The sequence below is a fragment of the Sarcophilus harrisii genome, chromosome 2, assembly GCF_902635505.1.
Source record: "Sarcophilus harrisii chromosome 2, mSarHar1.11, whole genome shotgun sequence".
NCBI classification, from domain to species: domain Eukaryota; kingdom Metazoa; phylum Chordata; class Mammalia; order Dasyuromorphia; family Dasyuridae; genus Sarcophilus; species Sarcophilus harrisii.
Genome location: NC_045427.1, coordinates 530,269,199 through 530,293,201, shown reverse-complemented (window position 1 = coordinate 530,293,201; position 24,003 = coordinate 530,269,199). Strand labels below are relative to the sequence as shown.

The window sequence follows — 24,003 nt, the reverse complement described above, 5'->3', positions numbered from 1 at the left end:
TTCTCTTCTGCTATAATTTACCTGGCCAAGATCTGCCTCTACAGTTGTAACCTTGAACCCAATCCTTTCTCTCTCTAATCTCTACTTTCTCTCTCTAATCTACAGTCTCTCTAGGTGCTGGCTCCTTTTCTTCTACTTACAATTAAGCTTAAGTCTGCCGGATCCTTAAAAAACTTCACTTGACTGAACCATCTCCTCAGTCTATTATCAATATCTTTCCTCACTTTCACAAGTAACTTTCTCCAGTAAAATTGTTCTATACTTATTTCTACTTCCCCTTCTTTCATTTACTTCTCAATACAGTTCAATTTTCTGATCCCTCCTTTCAACTAAAACTTCTTTATCCATGACAGTCAGTGGTATTTTAAGCGCTAAATCAGATATCATTTTCTCAGTCCTCAACCTTTTCATATCTTGGCAGCATTTGACGCTTGATTATTTCTTCCTCCTACTGGAGATTTTTTCCTCCCTGGGTTTTTGTGACCCTACTTTATCCTAGTTTTCCTCCAGCCTCTACACTACTCAAGAAGTGGCTTTCTTTTGCCTCTCAGATGAAATGCAAACTCTTCCATGTGGCATTTAAGATCTATCACAATCCAACTTATCTTTCCATATTTAATTCACATTATTCATCCCCACATGTTTTAAACATTCCTACCAAATTGGTCTAATTTGTGCTTCCCATCTACAACAGTCAGTCAGCTTAGTTAACAAGCACTGAAGTGCTTACTATGTGTTGGGCATTGTGTTGAGTTCTAGGGATACCAATAAAGGTAAAAATAGTCCCAGTCCTCTAAGAACTCACAATTGAATGGGGAAGAAAATATGTAAATAAGCAGCTATATACCAGATAGATATAAAGTAAATGAAAGGCAGTTTTAGAGAGGAAGATTCTGGAAGCTGATGGGCCCAGAAAAGGCCTTCTGCAAAAAGTATAATATTTTACTAAGTCTTGGGAAAAGTTAGGGAAATTAAAAGAAGGAGGTAAGGAGGAAAAGCACTTTAAATTTGCAAAAGCAAGGAAGTGGGAAATTTGTTTGCAAATAAAACCAAGTAAGTCAGTGAGCTAAATCATATGGTGTGACAGGAACTACTGTATATAAAGTCTGGGAAGGTAGGAAGGGATGAGGCTTTGAATGCCAAAAAGTATTTTATATTTGATTCTCATGGTAAAGGGAGTCATTGGAATTTGAATGGGAAAGGGTGATCAGAATTTACAAAAATTGCAATACACAGTAACCACATTCATTCATTCCTTCAGCTAGGTGACACAGTGGATAGAATACTAAATTTGGAGTCGGGAAGACCTGAGTTCAAAGCCGAGCTCAGATATTTACTACCAGTGTCTGTTGCAATAACCCAGAAGAAAGGTGATAAGGATCTGATCTAGGGTGGAGGTATTCCAACAGGGTGGAGGGTATTCCTACAGCTCTCCTGTGTATTGTAACAGAAAAGGGAGAAGTTGGGAGAGAGGAAACAATAAATTTTATATCCATCACTTAGAGTTTGAGACAGTTGGAGATGCAGGTGTATACGTTGGAAGAGGAAAGACAAGGGCTGAATATATAGATTCAGGAATTAGCTGCACAGAGATGACTCCTGATTTCTTCAGTGATGAACCCCAGCTTTTTTCAAGGCTTTGCTCAAGTGGCAGCTTCTACAGGAAGCCTTTCTTTATCACCCCAGTTTTTAGTGTTCTTTTTAATCAGTTCACATTGGCTTTATTTTGTATATACTATTTCCTTCCGGTAGAACATTACTTAAGGATTTAATTAAAGGAAGGAACTATGTGTTTTTTATCTGGATATCTGATACCTAGCATAATGCTGAACAAATGCTTACTGAATAATAATAATTGATCATAACAGTAACTAATATTTATGTGGCACTTTAAAGTATACAAATATATATATATTTACAAATATTTATCTCATTTTATCCTTTCAGAAACCATGGGATAGGTGATATTATTTTCCTTTTGCTAAAGAAGAAATTGAGGCAGATGGAAATTAAGTGACTTGCTCAATGTCACACAGCTAGTATGTGTCTGAGCCTGGATTTGAATTCAGATGTTCCTGACTCCAAGTTTAATGTTTTATCCAGTGTGTTCATTTAGCTGAATGAATGAATGAATGTTACTCTCTATTACTTAAAGCAATGATTCTCAAAGTATGGTCTAGGGATCCTTTCAAGGGATCTATGAGATCAGAACAATTTTTATACAATATTAAAGCATTTTAATTTGTAACATGGAAAATATTGATAAATCATGCATGAAACAAAAGCTTTTGGTGGGGAGGATGTAGGAGATAGTACTCAATAGTGTTTAAGAGGATAAAACTTTTTAGCCAAAAAGTTTGCTAACCATTAACTAAATATCAGATCCACACTCTTCCTCATTTCTTTTGTATTCTCTAAGTCATCTAGGACAGTACTAAGCATATAGAACTGTTCTCTATACAGTTTCCTATATTTAAATTTCTCCTCGAATTTACCTTTGCCTTTTGATGTTCTATCCATCCTCCAAGACCCACTTCAAATATTATGTACTCCAAAAAAGTTTCCCTGATTCCTCTGGTAAGAAATGACATTTTAATTCCTTTAGTCTTACTTACCCACTCATATTTAAATTCTTTTATTTTATTTTCCAATTATTTTTACATTATTGAGCATTTGTGTTTGTCATATCCTTCAAATTAGCCTGCAAGATCTATAAGGATAGAAATCATATTTAAACATCTTCATATTTCCATCCCCTCATAGTCTAATATAATGTTTTGAATACAGTAAATATTTAAATTTAATGGTCATTTAGTGAACAAATGAATAGTAGGCATTCCATATGCACTTCCATTTTAATTAAATTAAGTCTGTGCCTTCTGTCTTCACCATAAGCATGAATAATCAATCTATAGATCACACATTTTTTCATTTAGATAATCACAGACCAATGCAGAGCTATCAACCCAGTATGGATTGCAATTTCTAATACCAATTTAAACTAATAAAATGTGCATGTCAAGTTTTACTGTCTTTAAGCTTATCTAATGTTTTATAATTCAAAAGATGAGTTATTTTCCCAATGTGGGTATCCCCCCCTTTATGCTTGCAGATTGTAACCCATCTTAATTCCTATCTTTATGTGACTTTTATTCATGTTCTTCTGATGATCTTCTATAAAGAATCTACCCTAAATATTAGAGGCTTTCCTCTAGGTCTTTTTAAATTGGTTTTAGTAATATTCTTAATGTTTGTCTTAAGAAAAATCTAATACTATGTTATTTCAGAGATGAATAAGGGAAACCTTAGCATTTTTTAATAGAACTCAGCATTATTAAGAAATCAAAGATAGAACCAACTTGAAGAATCTCAAGGGATACATAAGATATTTTAAAAACAGGTTCCTTTTCCTCCCAAAACATTGCAGTAATTTTATTTTTTTCACCTTGGAGAAAAGCTATTTTAAAAACAAAATAAACACAATTTTTGGCTCCATTCCCATGGAATGTAGACATATGCATGGTCTGCAGCAGGGAAGAACTTATAAATTTTCTAAATGGGGTGATGCTTATACTTTGCTTGTCAAAGTGAGATGCTCAGCCTAGATTAAGGCCATTAGAGCTCTATGAGCAAATGAAAATTGATTAGTTTTTATAATTATATTTGAATTTCACAGAAGGAATGTAGGTTTAGCCAACATTTTTGTCTGCTGACATCTTCAATCACACCACGTAACTCTAACAAATGATTTTCCTTCACAATATAAGTGTAAACAGAATCCTGATTCATGACTTTTTAAAAAAATATCTAGACTTATAATTTCATGAGGAATATACTAATTACTTCTCTCTGACATATTAGCCAGCTTTTCTTGGTCATCAGTTTTGACAAATACAATGGGAAGTATTTACACTGATGAAATAATTTATACAACAAAGTAATGGAATGAAGACTCTCTTATAATCATATTATTTGTAATATATGTGGCTTTACAATAAAAAGTCCTATTAGCTCAAAGAAAGTAATGAACAGTTTGCTATTTTCCATATTTTTCCATATACTATCCCTTATTTTTCATTCAACTCACTTAGGTTTGAAACTTTATCCTTAAAAGGATATATACTATAATTGTTAAATGAGAAAAGTTAGAATTGGAAAGGTTAAGTGACTTCACCCATAATTATCAACCTGAAACTATTCCCTTAGTTCTAGGATGTCACATCCAAAAGTATAAATTCTTCTCCTATACTATTATATTTATAGGTAGCGGTGGTTCTCAAACTCTTTTTCTCAGTATCTACGGTATTAACAACTATTGAGAATATGTCCAAAGAGTTCTTGTTTATATGGGTTATATAATAGATATTCATCATAAATAGAAAAAAACATAATTTTGAATTTGTAGACCCTCTAAAAGGATTTCAGAGACCCTCCAGGATTCACTGCACCACACTTTGAGAACCACTGGGTTAGGGTTTTTCTGGAAGACGTTTTAACTGTAGCAGAGTATTCTCTTTGACTTAGTACATGACATCTTTTACTAAATAAATTAAATGCCATTTTTCTAAATGGCAATTAATTTTATGGGTTTCAATACAATCCCAACCCAAGCAGACTTGTATAATTCAGGCCAATAAAAGCAGCAATGCTATTTCCTGAGCATTGGTTCTGAACACCAAGCTGACATTAAAGAAAGAAGCCTTCAACTTTAGATCCAACACTAAATGTGAAGATTCATTTCTTTTAACAATGACTTTGTCCCATAAGATCAAACTGAGTGACTGAGCTACATGGAAAAACTGAACCAGATACATCTTATTCTCTTCCACTATTACTATCACTCATGGGAATATAGAGGGACCTTATAACATCAAAATACTGCTTGATAATGCATCCATTAATTCTTCAAATTCAGAACACTTCCAGGAGAGGAAAGATTCAGAAACAACCATATTCTAAAGTTCCTTACAGAGTCTAATTTCTAAAGTTTAGTTCTATAGAGAGAACTATCCAACCATTTGTCCTATCCCAGAGCATTCTCCTTCTATTCAGGGGAGGTACACAAGCACACATATATATGTAAGAGGAATCCATGGGGAAAAAACTCTATCTCTCTCTTACTCTCTCTCTTTCTGCTACTCACCATTGAAGGAGGAGGCTTTGACCTGGTTTGGGGTGGACAGAAGATCCTAGGAACTGCTCAAAAATTGATTCCAGGATGAGAGGGAGAGATGCTGAAAAAGGCAGAGGTGGAGGAAAGCTCAAGAACGAGATAGATGCAGGCAGGGAGATACCACACCCAGAAGACATGAAGATAAAAAGAATAAAGCAAAGTCTGGCTGGCCATGAGAACTGTCCCAATTCTAATGGCTGCTAATTCCCTCCCCCACTTTGTCTTTTAAATTATCAAAATGAATGGTAAACTAAATCATCAAAAGACTTCAAAAGCCACATGGAAAAGTTTTCTAAAGGCTCAGGTAAAACAATGACCCTTAATTTTCTCCATGGATTTATACTCTTGTCCCAAGCTTATTCTCAAATCTGACAGTACTCAGTCAATCATCACATGAAGGAATAATATCACTCTATACTGGAGTCAGCTGATGCTGTATCAAAGGGGAGAAGGTTAAAAAAAAAAAGAAAAATATTTCTGTCACACCTCTTATTACTGCAAAGTGACACATCACACTGTATCCAAGTTTATTTCTTTAGAGATAGTTGAAGTAGGATTGGGTGGGTTGATGAAGAAAGTATAAAGCTGGGGGTGATAATTTTGTTAAATATTCTGAATAGTTCTGGATAGTTTTAAATTAAAAGTAAAATTTTATGCTTATTTAATAGAAATCTGATTCATCTTTTGATGAAACTGGTTGAATTTCTGCTTTCTTCAAAGAAAAAGAACAATGTGACATTGTATGTTATAGCTGTTCCCCTCAACTTGCACTGTCTAGACCTTGTGATTTTATTGAAAAATAAAATAAAAACAATCATTTCCCTACCTAGGCACCACTCTCCCTTAAAAAAATATATTTTTGGCAGTGGTAAAAAATGCTTTATTCAGGAGCTGCCCTGAAAGGGAAAGTATACAAACAGATCTGTTATAAATTGGAGACACCAACACTGTGCAAGAGGCCAAACATTTGGTCAGCAAATTGAATCAAAGCTGCAGGGACAACTCATATCTTAAATCCAACAATGTCTGCATCTTTCTGTCCTAGATGTTCCTAAAAGCTATCACAACCAGAGAAAATTAATGAGTTATTAAAAAGGTTATTTGGGAATATCTAACTTTTAAACTTGATGACATAGGAGGTAATTATCATTTCCTGATGTATAACAGAGATAAGAAACTTGAGTTGGATGGACCACTGGTTTGACTCTGTATGCCTGTTCTTTGGGTAAGATTCTCGCTTTACCCAAAACATCTCTTAAAATAAATAAACATGAAAAACCTAACCCTTTTATTTTATGAAGTCTACTTGTGAATGAGATAGTCATAGGCTCTACAGTAAATAGCTTTTCAGAGTTTAAGAAAAAATTAATGAGTTATTAAAAAGGTTATTTGGGAATATCTAACTTTTAAACTTGATGACATAGGAGGTAATTATCATTTCCTGATGTATAACAGAGATAAGAAACTTGAGTTGGATGGACCACTGGTTTGACTCTGTATGCCTGTTCTTTGGGTAAGATTCTCGCTTTACCCAAAACATCTCTTAAAATAAATAAACATGAAAAACCTAACCCTTTTATTTTATGAAGTCTACTTGTGAATGAGATAGTCATAGGCTCTACAGTAAATAGCTTTTCAGAGTTTAAGACCGCTCTTTGAATGTTTGCATATCTGTCTGAGGTATGTTAGAGAGCATACCCAGGTGACAATCTATGGAGTTAGCAGAACTATAAAATACAACTTCTAAAAAGAAAAAACAAAACAAATACCTCCCTTCATGTTAGTTCCAAATACTTTCTCAAATTTCTTTGGCAGTAGGACAGAGTATTTATTAGAAGAAATAGAGCTATTTCAGAAAGATGTGTTTTGACATATGATATTCTGCTTCAGTTCACAAATTAAAAGAGTAACCACCTTTTATAGATGTCATTTCATTCTAAAGCACACAGCAACCAATAATATTTATAGCCAATTTTTTCAACAAATAAAATCTATAGGGATACTCTTTCTATAAGGACACTCTCATCACCAGAATAATTCAAATACAGAATTCATAAGGACTAGAATCTGCTTTTCTCTACTAATGTATTTAAGATCTTCTGTCTGATTCATTTTATAGATAGGAAATCTTATTCAAAAATTCACAATGAGAGAACACATCTAATTTTTAAAAAACTGAAATAAAAATGCAATTTGAATTTTGATCAGTTAGAACAGTCATGTCTGATAAACATTCTTAATATGGGTGTGGTACCTCAGAGGTTTCCTAAGGATAAAAATGAACATGTTCACTAAATCTTGGACTATCTGTGTCAAAGTTGTGATCATAAATACAGAGTTGAAAGGCTCCTTAGATTTCAAGGAATACAATAACCTCATAGACTGTGAGTTCACTGACAACAGAAAGTGTTGTCCTTATATTTCCAGTGCTTAGCACAATGCCTGGCACATTGCAGATGCTGTGCACATGTTTACTTACTGACAGATGAGGGAAAAGAGGCAAAAAATGTTGTGATTTGCCCAAAATCACAGAGCCAGTAAGTATCTAAAGCAGGATTTGAACTGAAATCTTTCTGTCTTTAGTCTACCACTTTATTTCCTACATGTCATTTAAAAGTCTTTATGTCCTCAGCACTTAGCATGGCTTTCTATGTCATAGATACTCAGCAACTGTATTGAATCGTAATGAATACCAGAACTAGAAATTTGAAAGAGGGTGTTCTAGGCCATTAGCAGAAGTACTTTGGGTGATCACTACATGGAGCCATTTCACTCTAGAAATGAATAAGAGGAAAAATAATGAGTTATTAGAATGGTAGAATTATTTGGGAACATTTCTCTAACTTTTAAACTTGCTGACCTGGAAGGCAATGATCATCTCTTGATATAAAACATCACAGAGATTAAAAAAAATGAATTGGATGGACCAGTGGTTTGATTCTGTATGCTTGTTTTTATGAGAAAGCCCAAAAGTTAGATCAGAACTGACAGAGTAATGGTGCTTTTTATCTTGGGAATATCCAGGTGTAAAACATATAATGAACTAAAAAGGGTTTTCTTTCCCATGTCCCAGGCCAATCCTAAAAAGAAAGCAAATGCCACAGTGTTCCTAAGTTACATATATGGGAGTGCATATGTGTAAGCATACATGTGCATGAGTGAGCATGCACAGTCACCTTAAAACAGCTTTAATCATAAGATGACAAGTATTCATTCCCATGAAAAGGCAGAGCAAAAACTCACCTGGGTCTTTTGTCTGATGCTGCAATACACATATGCTGAGAGGGTACAGCCTTCCATTTCTTAGCTTCAACTACAATACCTTCTGCATCCACCAAGCCAAATCCATACAGATGGCTAACTAAAAAGACAGAAGCTTTAGAATCAGGCTCTTTTGGTTGGAATCTTTTAAAAGTCATCCCTAGTTGGAATCTTGCACTATGATTCACTGACCATTATACAAAATTACACAGCATGAAAATGGGTTCTCAGACAAACTGAAATTTGTTCTAGTCCTGTTTACATAGATCCTTAAAGCACTTCCCATATATTCTGATTTTATCCTCCTGATCACCTTCTTTAATTTCCATTGGAATTCCCATTTTACAGAAGAGGAAACTGAATCCCAGAAAGGTTAAATGATGCTCAAGTCACACGATAATAATTATCTGAGAGTAGAGTCAAACCCAGGTTTTCTTTAAAAGGTTAAACTATGTAGTGAGTAGAATGAGGGAGTTGATTGGTCAGGCAATGCAATCATAGACTTCAACCTTTGCTCTTTGTAATAAGCAAACAATCCTCTTTTTGAAGGAACTAAACATATTTAGCTTGAGGAAGAAAAGACTCATGGGGAACATAATAGTCATCTTCAAATATTTAGAAGACTGTTTTATAGAAGAGAGACTAAAGTTATTCCATTTGGACCCTGTGAACAGAAATAGGAGCAGAGAATGAATGGAAGTTGAAAATAGGTAAATTTAGATCTGACGTCGGGAAAAATCTCTTCACAATTAGAACTGTCCAAAAAAGGAATGTTCTGCCAGTAGAGGTGTGTGTTTGGGAGGAGGTATTTCCAGTCATTTGAGATCAGATAACCACTTGTTGGGTATGTGATAGTGGGGATTCCTTCTGTGTATTAGACTAGGTGGCTCCTGAGGTCCCTCCCAATTCAAGATTTCTATGATTCTGTAACTAAAAGTAAAAATCATTATCATATGCAATGGAGGACAAATAACATTGAAATCATGCTACATTCACCTTTCTTGCTTCCCTATCTAAAAACAACAACAATGATATGCGGGACATAATTAAACTATCCATTGGTTCATACAGATAGCTTGATATAAAAAATAGTTTAGAAACTTTGCTTCCAGTGGTTTCTTATCTCTTCAAAGATTTGAATTCTATTCTTTGGTGTCTAGACAGCCTATTTTAAAGTATATAGGGAATATATTGGAAGCCTCGGTGTAATGGTATTTTTTATTAATGGCTATTATATTTGGTAGTTAGAGAAATAATCTGTCACCATTGGTGATCTAGACCAGGTCTTCTTAAATTTTTTTCCACTTACCAACCCTTTTTGCTTAAAAAATTTTATGTGATGCCAGGCAAATAGGTATGTAAAATAGGGGTATAAAGCATACATTTATTGATAATAAATCATAAAAACTTATTTAAAAAAACGGTTTGACACTGATTAAAGATAAAAGCAAATTTGCATACTGAGATGGATGTGCTTGCTTATTTTTACATAAAAAAATTAAATTTTGGCAGAGTATTTTATACCTTTTACTGCTGCCAAATTTTTGTGACCCCCACATTTAATCGCTTGACCCCATATGAGGTTGCAACCCACAGTTTAAGAAGCTTTGATCTAGACCATAAAGGAATAGACATTTAAAAGTCTAATTTGAATACTGAAAAAGTTATAAGCAGTTATAATTTGTTTTGCTGTTATAAAAGGCTAAATTTTAAATACAAATAAAAATCTGGTACAATACCCTACTGCCACAAAAGTATGCAAAACAAAGAGCTCCTACTCCAAGTCTTAATCAATGATCTATTTATCTTTTAGCAATACCATATAATAGGGCTCAAGTGGATTAAAATTATAACCCGTTGAAGTTTATTATGTTTGGACTAGATATGTATTTTTAAAACTAAAAAACATTTGAGTGATTTCAAAATGTTTTGGACTTAGGCTGGTATAGAAAAAAAAAAACATAGTTACAGATTTTCTCTGTCTCTCTCTGTCTCTCTCTCTCTCTCACACACACACACACACACACACACACACCACCAAATAGTACTTTATGATCTTTCAAAGTATGAATGAGCCAAACAGAAGCAATTCCATTGGAAAATCTCTATTAACAACTACCTTAGCTTTGTGCATACTCTAGTCCAGGGGTTCTTAACATGGAGTTCATACACTTAAAAATAAAATTGATAAAGCTGTATTTCTGTATAACTGGTTTCCTTGGTAACCCATTTGAATGTATTTTATGTTTATGCATTTACAGCATGATTCTGAGAAGAGGTCTCTAGGCTTTACCAAATTGCCAATGGGATCCATTGTGGGGATGAGGAGAGATAGAAGATAGAAACTATGTATGTACTTTGCTAAACACTCTACATATATTACTCTTTTGATCCTTACAATGACCCTGGGAAGAGGTGCTATTATTATCTCTACTCTATAGCTGAGGAAACAGGTTAAGTCACTTGTCCAGGATCATATATGAAGCATTAGATCTTCCTGGATCTTCTAGGTCTATCCACTGACCCATACTACCTCAGTACAAAAAAGTAGTTAAGAAGGTTTGATCCAGTAGATTGTCTTATTTTTGTTTTATCTTTCTGAAATTCCTAAATCTTACTCTTTGTTTTCTAGACCACCCGATCTTAGAGTTTATAGAAATATAAAGGAAGTCCCATATAATACTAATACTTGGGCTCCCTTGCATCCCCATCAGAAACTAAAAACTAAAGCTGGCAAACACCTGGGGTTTGGGTTCGGGGTTTATAATAATGCTATTTTGGATACTTCATTAGCTAAATTCCCTTGGATGAAGTCTTACAGAGGATGACAGAATTTTGATGCTGGAAGTGAACTTGGATTAGTGGCTTTTAAATTATTTTTGCTTGTGGTACAGTATTTCTTTACCACAAGGAGTTGTGGTCCATTTATTGTTTTGGTTGGCAACAAAGAAGAGTTCCCAGGCAACTGAGACTTCAAACTTGTTACCCAGACTTTGGGAAACTTCTGCTTTGTCTTCCCTTTGACTTCCTCCACTCTCTTTATTTTTTTTTTCAATTTCTCCTTGCCTAACAATGTGGGAAGCAGTTTGGGGTCCCCAGATTCTTCCCATAAACTATTGAGATTTTCTCTACCCAAAGGTGGGAAGAGTAGATGGCAGATTGAATTTTGTTCTGTTTTATTCTGGTGGTTCATAACATTAATTGCAAGCTCAAAAGGATGGAGGCAAAGAGCATTTTATAATTTATGATATTTTAAATAAATATGAGGAAAGCAAAATTTCATAGCACAACTAATGAAACTTATGACATGCTAGAGTTCTCAGACACACCCTTTGAGACACACAATCTTAGAGATCAATAGCAAGCACAAACCTCACAAGGTTGATGTGAGGATAAAATTATATACACGTAACAGTAATACAAATTTCAGATATTAATTTCCAAGGTTCCAGCATATTGATTTTTAAACATTTAAGTGACTTAAACTTATTTTTGCTTCCAAAAGTAAGCTAGGTAGTGAAGTGGATAGAGCACTGGACCTGAAATCAAGAAAAGCAGAGTTCAGATCCAGCCTTAGACACTTATTAGCTATGTCTCTCTGGTCAAGTTATTTAAGCTCTGTCTACTTAAGTTCTCCCATCAGTAAAATGGGGTTTATAATGGCCTTTACCTTTCTCCCAGGGTCACTATGAATATAAAATGAGATAATAACATGAGATGTAACATGCTTTGTCAACTTTAAAGCAATACCTATAAATGTTTGCTGTTATTGTAAAAAAGAAAAATCCAAACACACTTTAAGATAATGAAGACATTATATACACCATGATGGTTCACAGTTACTGGGTCTACTCAAGAAAACAGTGTCAAATTGAATTGAAACTGTTTACCTCACCTTTGTGACCTGCTCCATTTACTTTCCAGTCACTTGCTTTCAGATGAGCTGGCCTGGATGTTTTCACAAGCAGATGCTGAACATCCCTCCATGTTAATTGGTTGCTACAAAAATACAAAAACAGGATAATGATGATGCCCTGAAATGACAATTGATGCATTCCACCTTGGCAGCATGCAGAATTTAGATTTCAGCAAACATCCTGAGACTGAGGAGTGAGTACATTCTTTAGTGGATTTGCATCACTTTCTTCAAGGATTTTCTTCAAGTTTTCAGCAACTGAATATTGAGATGAAATACAATAAAAAATAAGATAAAAATACACGTACCTAAAACCTTCAAACATCCAAAACCTAGGCCTGCTACCCATTTGTACCATAACCTATTTAAGACTTTCTAAAAGTGGAACAGGGTTAAATAGAAAGGGCTATGAGTTCATTAGGGGAAATGATAGATAGAGCACAGTCTGGAGTCAAGAGGATCTGCTTTCAAATTCTACCTCAGACACTCACTAGCTGTGTGACCCTGGGTAAGTCCATCTGTCTGCCTCGGTTTTCTCACTGTAAAATTGGGATAATAATAGCACTTATCTCTCAGAGTTTTAGGGCAGATGAAATAAGACAATATTTGTAAAGGGCCTAACAGAGTGATTGGCACATAGTAGGCATTTAGTAAATGCTTTTCTTTTTCCTCTTCTCCCTCTATAGTTAGAATAAAAAAAGAGTTCTTTCTTTAGGTAACTTCCTTTCACCATATTTATTGAGAACCTATTCCTATTCTAAATTCTGTAAGAAATGACATTCTCAATACATTTTTGAAGTATACAGTAAGTTAAGACACCATTCTACAAAAACCCCAATTCAGCTACCAATTACAGAGGTTATAGAATTTAGATCTTCAACTATATGTAGAGCATATTTATTTTATTTTAAAAAATCAGAATTTAGTGTAACTTTTATACCTCTCCCCTGTTTAAAATAGAATAATAATCAGCTTTCCTTCTAATTTCTCTGTCATCAAGCATTATTGAAGCCCAGGTTCATCTCTGACTTTTATTTTTAATACAAGATAAAGAGGCTTTACCTTCACATGGCTTCAGTTCTCCACTAACATCACTTGGAACTATTAAATTTCTAGGTCTCCAACTCAGAAATTCCCTGCATTCTTCACAAACCCCTTTCCCTTTATAAATATTATTCCTTGATTATAGCTGAAAGAATTCTTCACAAGCCCCTTTCCCTTCATATATATTACTCCTTGAGTATAGCTTAAATGATTCTTCATCTTTTTTGTTACTTCCATGACTTTGACTTTTTGAATACTCTCTTAAGTCCACCAGAATTGCCTTCCTACTCAGCTTGGGTCCCACAGTCAGCCATTGCAACAATGTTCTTATGCCCTGACTTCCAAGAATCCTTTTCCCCTTCAACTTGTACTTAATCTCTTTCCTGCCAAATAGCATTTAAAGAGTTTGGGGTGTTTGTTTTTTCTCCAAAGCTGCTATGCTTTGATGGAGAACTTCACAAAACCTTGATTTAAAATAGATTCTAATACAAATTATATAAAATATAAATTCATCCTAAATCTATGTTATGCAACTTCAGTTGGACCTTTATAACTGTCTTGAAATCCATTTTATTTCTTTCTTATTGATTCTCTTCATTAAAGTCCTCTGATGCCTCAATATGGCATGAAATTCACCTGAACTTTCCAAGGCCAGAGCAATAGCCTATGAATAGCTACAAAGGCCCGGTGACACATTGCTTTTATGTAATCTAAGAACAAGTCTACCTTAATTTGGAGAGGTTCATTAATAGAGAAGCAAAAGAGTGATTAATTTTGAGTCATACTTATTCTCAAGCATCATCTACTCATGGTTATTTGATCTAGGAAAAGGAATATTAGTGTAGGTGTTACTACGCTAAGTCACTAAGTAAGAGTGATCTTTCTAAGGTACAGAACTCTGATTGCATCTCATAACATGACTAATTCAAACTTCTTCTGGCTCCCCAACTCTATCCTTCCTCTCTCACTTTCAGAAGATAAACCTGTTTTCCCATTTAATTGAAATTTGAGGCTTTTTAAAAGTAGGCTGTCAAGTCCCTTTGAAGTTAGTAGAAAAATTAGATATTATTGTCTAGCTCCTATAGTCGGTCAAAATCCTGGGCTAGGTTTTAAGGGATGGTTAGGGAGGAAGCTGACAAAGGCTGAGCACAAGAACAGATGTTAATGAACTGATGTTAGTTAAGTGAATTGAGCAGAATATCAGGAGAACATTATACACAGTAACAGCAAGATTATACGGTGATCAAGTATGATAGACATAGCTCTTCTCAGCAATGCGGTGATCCAAGACAATTCCAATACACTTGTGATGGAAAATGTCAGCCATGTCCAGAGAGAAAACCATGGAGAGTGAATGTGGATTGAAGCATAATATTTTCACTTTTCTTTCTTTCTTTTATTCAACAGTATCTTATTTTTTCAATTACATGTAAAGATAATTTTCAACATTCACTTTTGTAAGATACTGAGTTCCAAATTTTTTGTCCCTTTCTCTTTTACCTATCCTTTCCCATAACAGTGAGCAATTCAATATAGGTTATACATGTACAAACCTTTTAAAAAATATTTCCATATTAGTTACGTTTTGAAAGAAAAATCAGAACTAAAGGGGAAAACCACAAGGGGAAAAAAAAGCAAAATTTGTCACTGTCTAAGGGAGAAAATATTGGGAATACAAAATCTTGCAAAATGAATGTTGAAAACTATCTTTACATGTATTTAGATAAATAAAGTGTTATTGAGGAAAAAAAAGAATGAATGTTAAGGCCCAATCTGAACTGAGACAAGTAGAGCAGATATTCAAGCAAATTGTTGGACTGAATATGCAGGATGACAGTCAGGCATCATGAAACCAGAAGATAATCTGGAGAGCATAAAGCTCAAGAGGTAAAGAGGAAGGACAAATTGTCATGTGACAAAGATTCCCTATTTATGGTTTCTTTTTTGATTGGAAAGCTTGGGTCATGAATTTCTTCAAATGCCCTCCACAAAATTTATCTAATACCATCTCTCATTCTTTCTCATTACACTCCTGTTTCAAATAAAGAAGTTTCCTTCCTCCCTATCAAGGTTGGTACTTTTACCTACATTCTATCCCCCTTCTGAGTCCCAGCTCAATTAGTCATGCCCAATCTGTTTTGAATCTGCAACCTTTCCTTTCCCCAATTTCTTCCTCTCCAATTAAAATTATGCTTGCATCTCCCCTAGCCAGAAAATCCTTCCATCAACTTCTGCCACTCCTTTATCTTTCAACTTTCTTTTACTTTCTAACTTTTTGTAGTCTACACTCATTGTTTTAACTTGCTTGATGCTATAGTTGCCTGTCTTCTCCAGAAAATTGTTTCCACTATTATTCTCCTTCTGTCTCTCTAATCTTCAATCACTTCCTATCTACTGGTTCTTTCCCTGTTGCTTACAAAAACGATCCATGTTTCTAATCCTTAAAAACAAAATGATTTATGATCCCTCCAAATATAGTCCTGTATCTCTTCCTATTCTCTGTTAAATTACTTGAAAAAAGCCATATATATTTGGTGCCTTCACTTTCTTTCCTCTTCTTTCAAAAACTCCCTTAACCATTACAAGATGGCTATCGACCTTATCATTGAACTGAAACTACTCTATCCAAAATGACTAATTATATCTTAAATGCCAAATCTAATGGCCCTTTCTCAGCCTCTATACTTCTTGACTTATTTTCTGTATTTGACCTTGTTGACTAGTATCCTCCTGGATACTCTATCCTATCTAGATTTTCATGACATTGATTTCTCTTGGTTTTCTACTATATTTCAGACTGATCCTCACCAGTCTCCTTTGTTTGATCCCATAGGGAAACTGGTTGTCAAGGGTCCTTTCGCTCTTTATTCTTACTTAATCTCAATCAACTAGGGGGACAATTCCCAGAATTAAATACCAAACATCAGTCTCTTTCCTAAGCTCCAGTCCTATTTCACTAGCTACCTGTTGGACATTTGAATTAAAAGATTCACATGCCTCTGAAACTCAAAACATCCAAAGAAAATTCATTATCTGTTTGCCAAAATATACCACTCTTCTGAACTTCCCTATTACTATAGATGGCACCAGCATCTTTCTAGTCATGCAGACTCACAACTTCAGTTCATCCTTTACTTTTAGTTCTTATACTACATTTCCAGACCATTACCAAAATGTGTAATTTCTAAAATCTCCACAGCATTTCTAAAATATATTCCTTTCTCTTACTCATATAACCACCACCCTGCCTCAGTCTCTCTCATCAGTACTATTGGAATGCTCTCCTAATTGGTTTCTCTGCCTCAAGTTTTCTCTGCTTTAATCCATCTCACAAAGCTGCCAAGATGACGGTCCTACAGTATGGTTCTGATTCTGTCCCACTCATACTCAGTAGAATTCCAGTGGTTTCCCTGTTACCTCCACTATCCAATATAGTCCTATATTTGGCATTCAGGGTTCTTCATCATCTTGCCTTGCCTCTTCCTATTCTTTTTAGTCTTTTTTACACATTGCTCCCTTCCATGCATTCAATCCTGTCATACCAGCCTACTTGTTATGTTTTATGGAACGCGTTGCTCCATCTTCTTGTCTTCATGTCTGTATTGATATTTTCCCATGCCAAGCATATACTCCTCCCTCACCTCTGCCATCCATAACTTTTTCAAGACTAAGCTCAAAACACCGTTATCTGGAGGAGATCTCCTCTAGCCATCCATGTTTCTCTGCTAATGTCTTCCATCTCAGGTTATCTTGTAGTTAGTCTATCTTTATCTTTTATATCTATCTACCTATCATCCATCCATCCATCTATCTACTTATATACCTATCATCCATCTATTTACCTATTTATCAGCCATCTATTTATCTATATACCTATCTGCCTACCTACCATTTATCTAACTACCTATCATCCATCTCTCTATCTACCTACTACCTACATGTCATCTAGCTAGCTAGCTAACTACCTACCTAGTATCTATCTATCTGCCTGCCTGCCTGCCTACCTACCTACTATGAGCATTTAGCAAAGTGCCCGGGATCAATTGATAATTCCTTACCACTTCTCAGTATTGAGTAATCTGGCTTCTATGAATCAGCACATATTTGCTGCATAAAGGTCACTATCTGCTCTCACAAAATAACCTTAATGTCAAAGCTAACAGGACACAGGTGTAGAGATACAAGGAGGGAACATGGTAACTACTCTTCCATGCAATGTTGTCAGAGCACAGAAAGGAAAGGGCATGGCTAACATGTCACTAAACAAACAGCAATGCCATCAAGGGCAAGAATCTGCCAGGGACTCAGGTTCAAAACCTGATTCGACCTTTACTAAGTGTATGACTTAGAACAAGTTATCTCAACTCTTTGGGCGTCACTTTTCTTGTCTATTAAATGAAGATTTGCCTTAGAAGATGATAAGGTCTTTTTTCAGCTCTAAATCCTATGAATCTATGATTTTACAGAGAGCTACTCCTCCCTTTTAGGATGTGCTCTTCTTAACTTCACACTGACTTCCCAGCTTTAGATCACTGCTCTGATTCTGCCCTTGCCCTCTGCCTCTCCCCAGATAGAACCTGTAGAAGCAGTGAAATCTGGCTAGACCCAGCCCAGCCTCTGGCTTCCTCTTTTTAAAAGTACATATTACATTATATGTAGATGTTTCCTTCTGAACTCCTGGCCTACAATGCTTTTCCTATTGAAAAATAATTCCTTTAGAGGCTCTGATAGCTGTCTTCAATCACTAGTACACATTAGCCCTATTCATACCCTTCCAACTAATAGTTAAAAACTGATCCTCTTAATTCCCCTTTCTTTTTTTTTTATTATTATTTTTTTTTATTAATTCCCCTTTCAATAAAGTAGGTTGACCTTAGTTCTCCAATTTGAGAAGAAAAGGGAAAAATCAAGGGAGATCTTATTTCTTTTCTCTTGTTTTACAGGTATTATTAGAAAAGAGAGACCCTAGAAAACTTCCCCTTCCCCCAAACTCCTAGAAAAGAGAGGAGTTTGGGGGAAGACTCCATCAAGTCCAATACTGCTTTGCTTTTTGATTACAGGGGAAGTTGAGGGACAGTGACATCTACCAGTGCTCCCATTCAGAGGATCAGAATAATAGGGAGAGTAATACTCAGTAGGGTCTGGAGGTAAAAAGGAGGTAACACCTGGCACCTCTCATTGAGCACAGGATGCTCTGGGCTTTGACAAATAGATTAACCAAGTGACAGTTGCTTACTCCAACATTTTTGTCAAATAAGTCATAAATAGGAAGAAGCCTTGGAGAAAAACTATCTACCCTTATTGTTGGGAAAATGTGTTATGAAAGTCAGCAGCGTGAATGAGGGGAAATTGATTTCAGGTTGAAAGATAGGTTAGAGTTGTAGCACTCATGATAACTGATCCTCTGGTTCCTCTTTTGACTTGTTATGATGGTGGTGGTGGTGGTGGTGTGTGTTTTTAAGAGTTCTGTGTTAATCTGGGGTCATGGTTTAGGCTGTTCCAGGAGACCCATACAGCACAGACTAGAACTAGAATATGAATAATGAAACAGTTCTATGTCCAGTCTAGAAATGCTGCCTATGTGAATGGTACTAGCCAAGGCTACTTCTAGATCTACCAATAGGTATTACTGGTAACACAAAAGTAGGAAATGAGTAGGATTTCCTTATCACTGCAGGGATAAATCTATTTTTTTTTCAGTTTCAGATACAGAAAAATAGAATTAGAAAAAAGGTATCAGGTACCATTTCCTATAATACCTGCCTCAAGGGCTTCCTCTGTAATTCCCCCCACTGAAATCCTCATCGTAAGACAGAAATAATTATGATGGCACCTTGGAACTCAATGTTTCCAACCACATATTCATAGAATCATAGATGAGAGTTGGAAAGGACCCTAGGTATCATTTAGTCCAATTCCCTCATTTGCAACTTACCCCCTAGTTAGTGGCAGAGCTGGTACTAGAACTCAGGTTTTCTGGTTCCCAGTCCAATGCTCTTTCGCAGGTTCAGGAATAAAAATGACAGCTTCCTATAATAAAAAAAATAAACTGTGCCTAACTAACTGAGGCTAAAACTAGTCATCTGGAAAGTTTTGACAAAGGAGTATCTATTCCTTTAGAACAAAATAGATGGGTTCCAACAAATTATAAAGCCAAGTTTCTATTAAGAAAATCCTATTTTTCCTCTGATTTTCATGAAAAAGTCATGGGATTGAATTTATAGGATCATAGAGATTTTGAGCTGATGGGGACTTTGGAGATCTAGTCAAACCCCGTCATTTTTAGAGATAAGGAGATTGAGGCCCAAAGAAGTTAAGGAACTTGCTCAACATACAGATACAACTGGAAGAAGTGGGATCCAATATGCTTTCCAAGGAACCACACTGCCTCATAAAGTAAGAGAACTCCCAATGGAAAAAGAAATTCCATTATAAACAGTCAACTATTTCTTAAATAAATTTCAGTGTGCCCTTGCCTACCTGTGGACCATAAGAGCTTCTTCCTCTTAAGGAATCCCTTGATTTCATACTCACACATCTCTGATGCCTTCTATTCCCTGTCTCTATTTGTTCAAGAACTTAACAATACTTTAAAATAGGGCAGCAATATGGCACTTGGCTTTAAGCACTGCATCCTGACATGCTTCCTATGCCGGTCTGAAAATTCTTTAAGGCAATATTTAATTTCAATAAAATAATCTTAACTTCCTATAAATTCAAAATTCTATATATCTTTTAGTTTAGTTTTTTTAGCTATGCATATATTTCTGAGAAATTGAAAAGATGAAGAAGACAACTATCTAATTTTAATGTATGTGTTTCCTATAACATAGGGTTTACTTTCACCAAAGTCAGAAGGATTTGATAACAGATGAAGGATCTATTTTATTAGTATATCCTATTAATATTGAATACAAATTCATTACAAGTTTTCCAAAAAGAAAAGAGAAGAAATGTAAAAAACCCAATAAATTGCTGAGTATGTAGATTCAACTTTCCCTGAAAGTAACAACTTATTTAGAGTTTTTCAAGAGCCTCAGGACATAGAAACTGACCTATCTGTACTCAAACTAAAAACATTTAATAGTTTCTTTGTTCAATTCATGGTAATCATTCTATTCTAATAAGCTGCAGGCATATTAACATCTTAAAAATACATAATTAGAAGTATTTAAACATTTTAAGAGTTGTTTTTAAATCTTTTTTTAAAATCTTAAATTTACAACAAATGGATACAATAAATGACCAACTTGTTATAGCCCACTTCTGGTGGACATTTGTTTTAAACAAACTAACATTCTCTTTTTGACCCCGAGAAAGCATACACAGCCAATCTTCTCCTTTCCCCACCCCCAATCTCATACAGACATCTTTAAGTTTCTTTGTGGCTAAAAGCCAAATAAAACCCTGAACATTTTACTAGCGATTTATTAGCATTAGGAAAGCTAATGCAGTACAAAGGCATTACCTTAGCATATAACCCAGAAAGGGAGACAGCATTACTGTCATTAATAGGGCTCAACTATGTCTCCATAAGCAGATTAAGTTGTGTCTGTCCTCATAAAACCAAACTCATGTAGGGTTCTTATGGTCCTAATAACAATAGGTTACATAAGCATTAAGCATCAATTGCTTTAAAAAATAATAATAAAAGTGTTAACTTACTTTGCTTCTAAAGCCAAGGCAATAATGCCAGCCACCATGGGCGCTGACACAGAGGTCCCTGTGTGGCCATCAGTACAGCGCTGACGTAAATCAGTGGTAACCTATGGGTGAGAGTGTCACAGGACACAGTGAGGTGCATTCTGTGATTTTACTATAGAGTCAACAAAACAGATCAGAGTTCAAGGGGAATAAGAATTTATTTATGATGCAACTACATAAGGATGTACACAGCATAAGACCTTTCCCATAGGAGTGAGCATTTTGACTTAGAGATCAAAACCAAGGATATGAACTAATTAAAAACTCAAGACTTTTAGGATATTGCCAGTTCTTTCTGTGCAATTGTTTTGCTGTGATATATAAAATGTGAATCATCAAGGACCATGACTGTTGGGGCTATGAATGTGGGTAGAGAACAAATAAATGTTAACTTAACATAAATAGGTATCATATATTAACGTCATTGCTCCTGAAAAAAAAATAAATAAAGCCACCTCACACTTCCATTCTCTTCTGGGTTTCTGGGTACTGTATTTCTCACTCACTTCTGTCCAGTGAGTCACTACCCTTGCCAATGGCAGTAGCAGCTAACTACATGAGTCACTCCAACAATTTAAAACAATAGGAAATATATTAAGGAGAGTTACGTCAAAATCTCTCACATATGTGACCATATGATTCAGAGTAGTGTTTTTGCCTTCACATCCAAAAAGATCACAGGTCCAAGTTCTCCACCAGTACTTTTTGTACAGACAGCTACCCCCTGAGCGTTGAGACTGGCTATGCAAAACATTTTCTTCTTTGCAGAAGCTTGTAAACCTGGAACAATCTCACACTCACTGGTGCTTATCAGTAGGCTAAAAAAAAGATTATGGTCCTTTTAAGAAAGGAGATATTGGATTTGGTTTCTGAACTGCTACTTCACTTTAATCTGACTTCTATGTCCTCTGGGCTGTATATTATCTTCTCAACCAGTGACTACTAGTTTGTTTTATGGATTTGGATACTATTAAAATTACTTTAAAATGTGGGAGTAGAAGTAAAGCCTTAGGGAGTACTTTTGTTGCTTTCATTCATGAATGTCTGGGAGGTTATGGCTCATTTTCAGGTATATTTTCCAAAAATTATTTATTATCTTACTTGTATGATGGAATATAATGGAAAAGCATTTATTAAACACTTATTATGAAACAAGTCCTGAGGATATTAATAGAAAACAGAGGCATTTCTGCTTCTGAAGAAGCTCAATTTAACTGAGACCATATATAAAGGAAGGTTCATGTTTATGTTTAGTTCAAGACAGATGGAAAAGCTGAGTAAGACTTGGGCAAGAAGAGTAGCATGTCAGATAACAAAGGCCAAAGGATACTGGGGAATAATTGTAGACAGATGATCCCTTACTCAGAGGATCCCGAATTGAAGGGTGCAATTCCCAGTTCTTAGAACTCCATAACAATTCTTCTGAATCTTTCAAATTAATGACCTCCACTTCTAATCATCCCCAGCCAAATGTTCTTCAGAGATTTTATAGGTTCTCTTCCTGAATGTTTTAGTTATAAATGTAGGGGGTGATATGGAGTTGATGAAGCAGGAAATCTGACCTGCATGACATGCACATCAATGGAACAGCATAAGATTATGTGGGGGAGTTTATGGGAATTTGCTCTCCTCCCCATCCCTGCCAATATAAGAGGGTAGGAAACAAATAAGAAGAGATGTGGCAAGTATCTTTCAAAGGAGGTGGGTATAAAAGACAGTCTGGAATGTTCTTGGAGAGATGAATATTTTTCTTAGTTCTTGCTGAGTCTAATACTACATTTCCCCATAAGGGTTTTCCTTATGAAAGAGCATGGGAAAGCTCAATTTTAAGTGATGGATGTCTGAAAAGACCAAGAATAAAACTACAAACCCAAGTTACAAAGGACATGGTTTTACTAAGTTGGCGTGGACTGTGTGTGTGTGTATATGTGCGTGAGAACTGTCCAATCTATCACCATATTGTAGGAAACTGCCATTAAGTATGTTTTCTTTCTATTCTCCCAGAAAACAAGAAATTCTTCTTACATCTCTATGTGAAAAGAATAGTCTTAATTGGTATCAAAACATTTTGCCTATTTCTAAGTCCCTTGCACACATGCAGTGTCTATTAAGCAAATAAAGCCATACTACAGTTTCCATGGGTTGAGAAATCCATCTAATCAGAGCAAAGTCTACAGCACAGTAACACATGCTCCAACTGGCATCAGTTCAATCAACAGGCCCTTGTTGGGCTTGAACATAAGCTTTGGTTAAATACGACTTGAGCAAGTCAGTCCCTAACGTTGTCTAAATTCAACTTAATTCAACAAGCATTTACATTTATTATGTACTTATTATACTGAGGTACTGGGAACAGAATGGTAAAAGCAAAACAGTACTTTCCCTCAATGATTTTATATTATAAGCATGTTTGTAGATAAGTAACTACATGATCATTTTTGAAGTTGAAAGGCACTTAACCACCATCTAGTCCAATGCTTTCATTTAAAAAAGTGTATTAAATTTTCAGCCTCCTGAGTTTAATTTCCTGGACAGATTAAATGACTTGTCCAAAGTCACACAGGTTGTAAATGGCAAGTCCTCTGGTCTCAAATCCTTTGATTTTTTCCATTATATTATGCTGCCTATGAAGAAAAGATTCCTATAGTAAATGTTATGGGAACCTAAAAATAAGTTAAGAATTAATTCTAGGAGGCAAGGGGAGGAGAGGCATGGGGGACAGCCTATACAAAGGCAAGGAGGATGAAGCTAGTTTGTCAAGAACATAGAATGCATAAAGAGTATTGTGAAAGAAGTCTGTAAAACTAGGCTGGAAGCAGGTTCTGAAAGGCCTTAAATAACAAGCTGAGAAATTTGTATTTTGCTGTAGAGGCAATAGGAAGTCATTGAAAGTTCCTGAGTAGGG

The 24,003-nt window shown here is 35.3% G+C and overlaps 1 protein-coding gene across 2 annotated transcripts in view; it reads right to left on the bottom strand.

Annotated features, from left to right (window-relative positions):
- Positions 1 to 24,003, bottom strand: part of PCSK6 (proprotein convertase subtilisin/kexin type 6) — a 241,877-nt gene that overhangs the window by 105,033 nt on the left and 112,841 nt on the right. For both annotated transcript variants that reach the window (XM_023497530.2, XM_003755590.4), the window contains exons 9-11: positions 21,060 to 21,160; positions 12,330 to 12,433; positions 8,417 to 8,534 (exon numbers count right to left, since the gene is read on the bottom strand). In XM_023497530.2, coding sequence (XP_023353298.1) covers positions 8,417 to 8,534; positions 12,330 to 12,433; positions 21,060 to 21,160 — 323 coding nt within the window. The remainder of the gene's footprint in view (positions 1 to 8,416; positions 8,535 to 12,329; positions 12,434 to 21,059; positions 21,161 to 24,003) is intronic.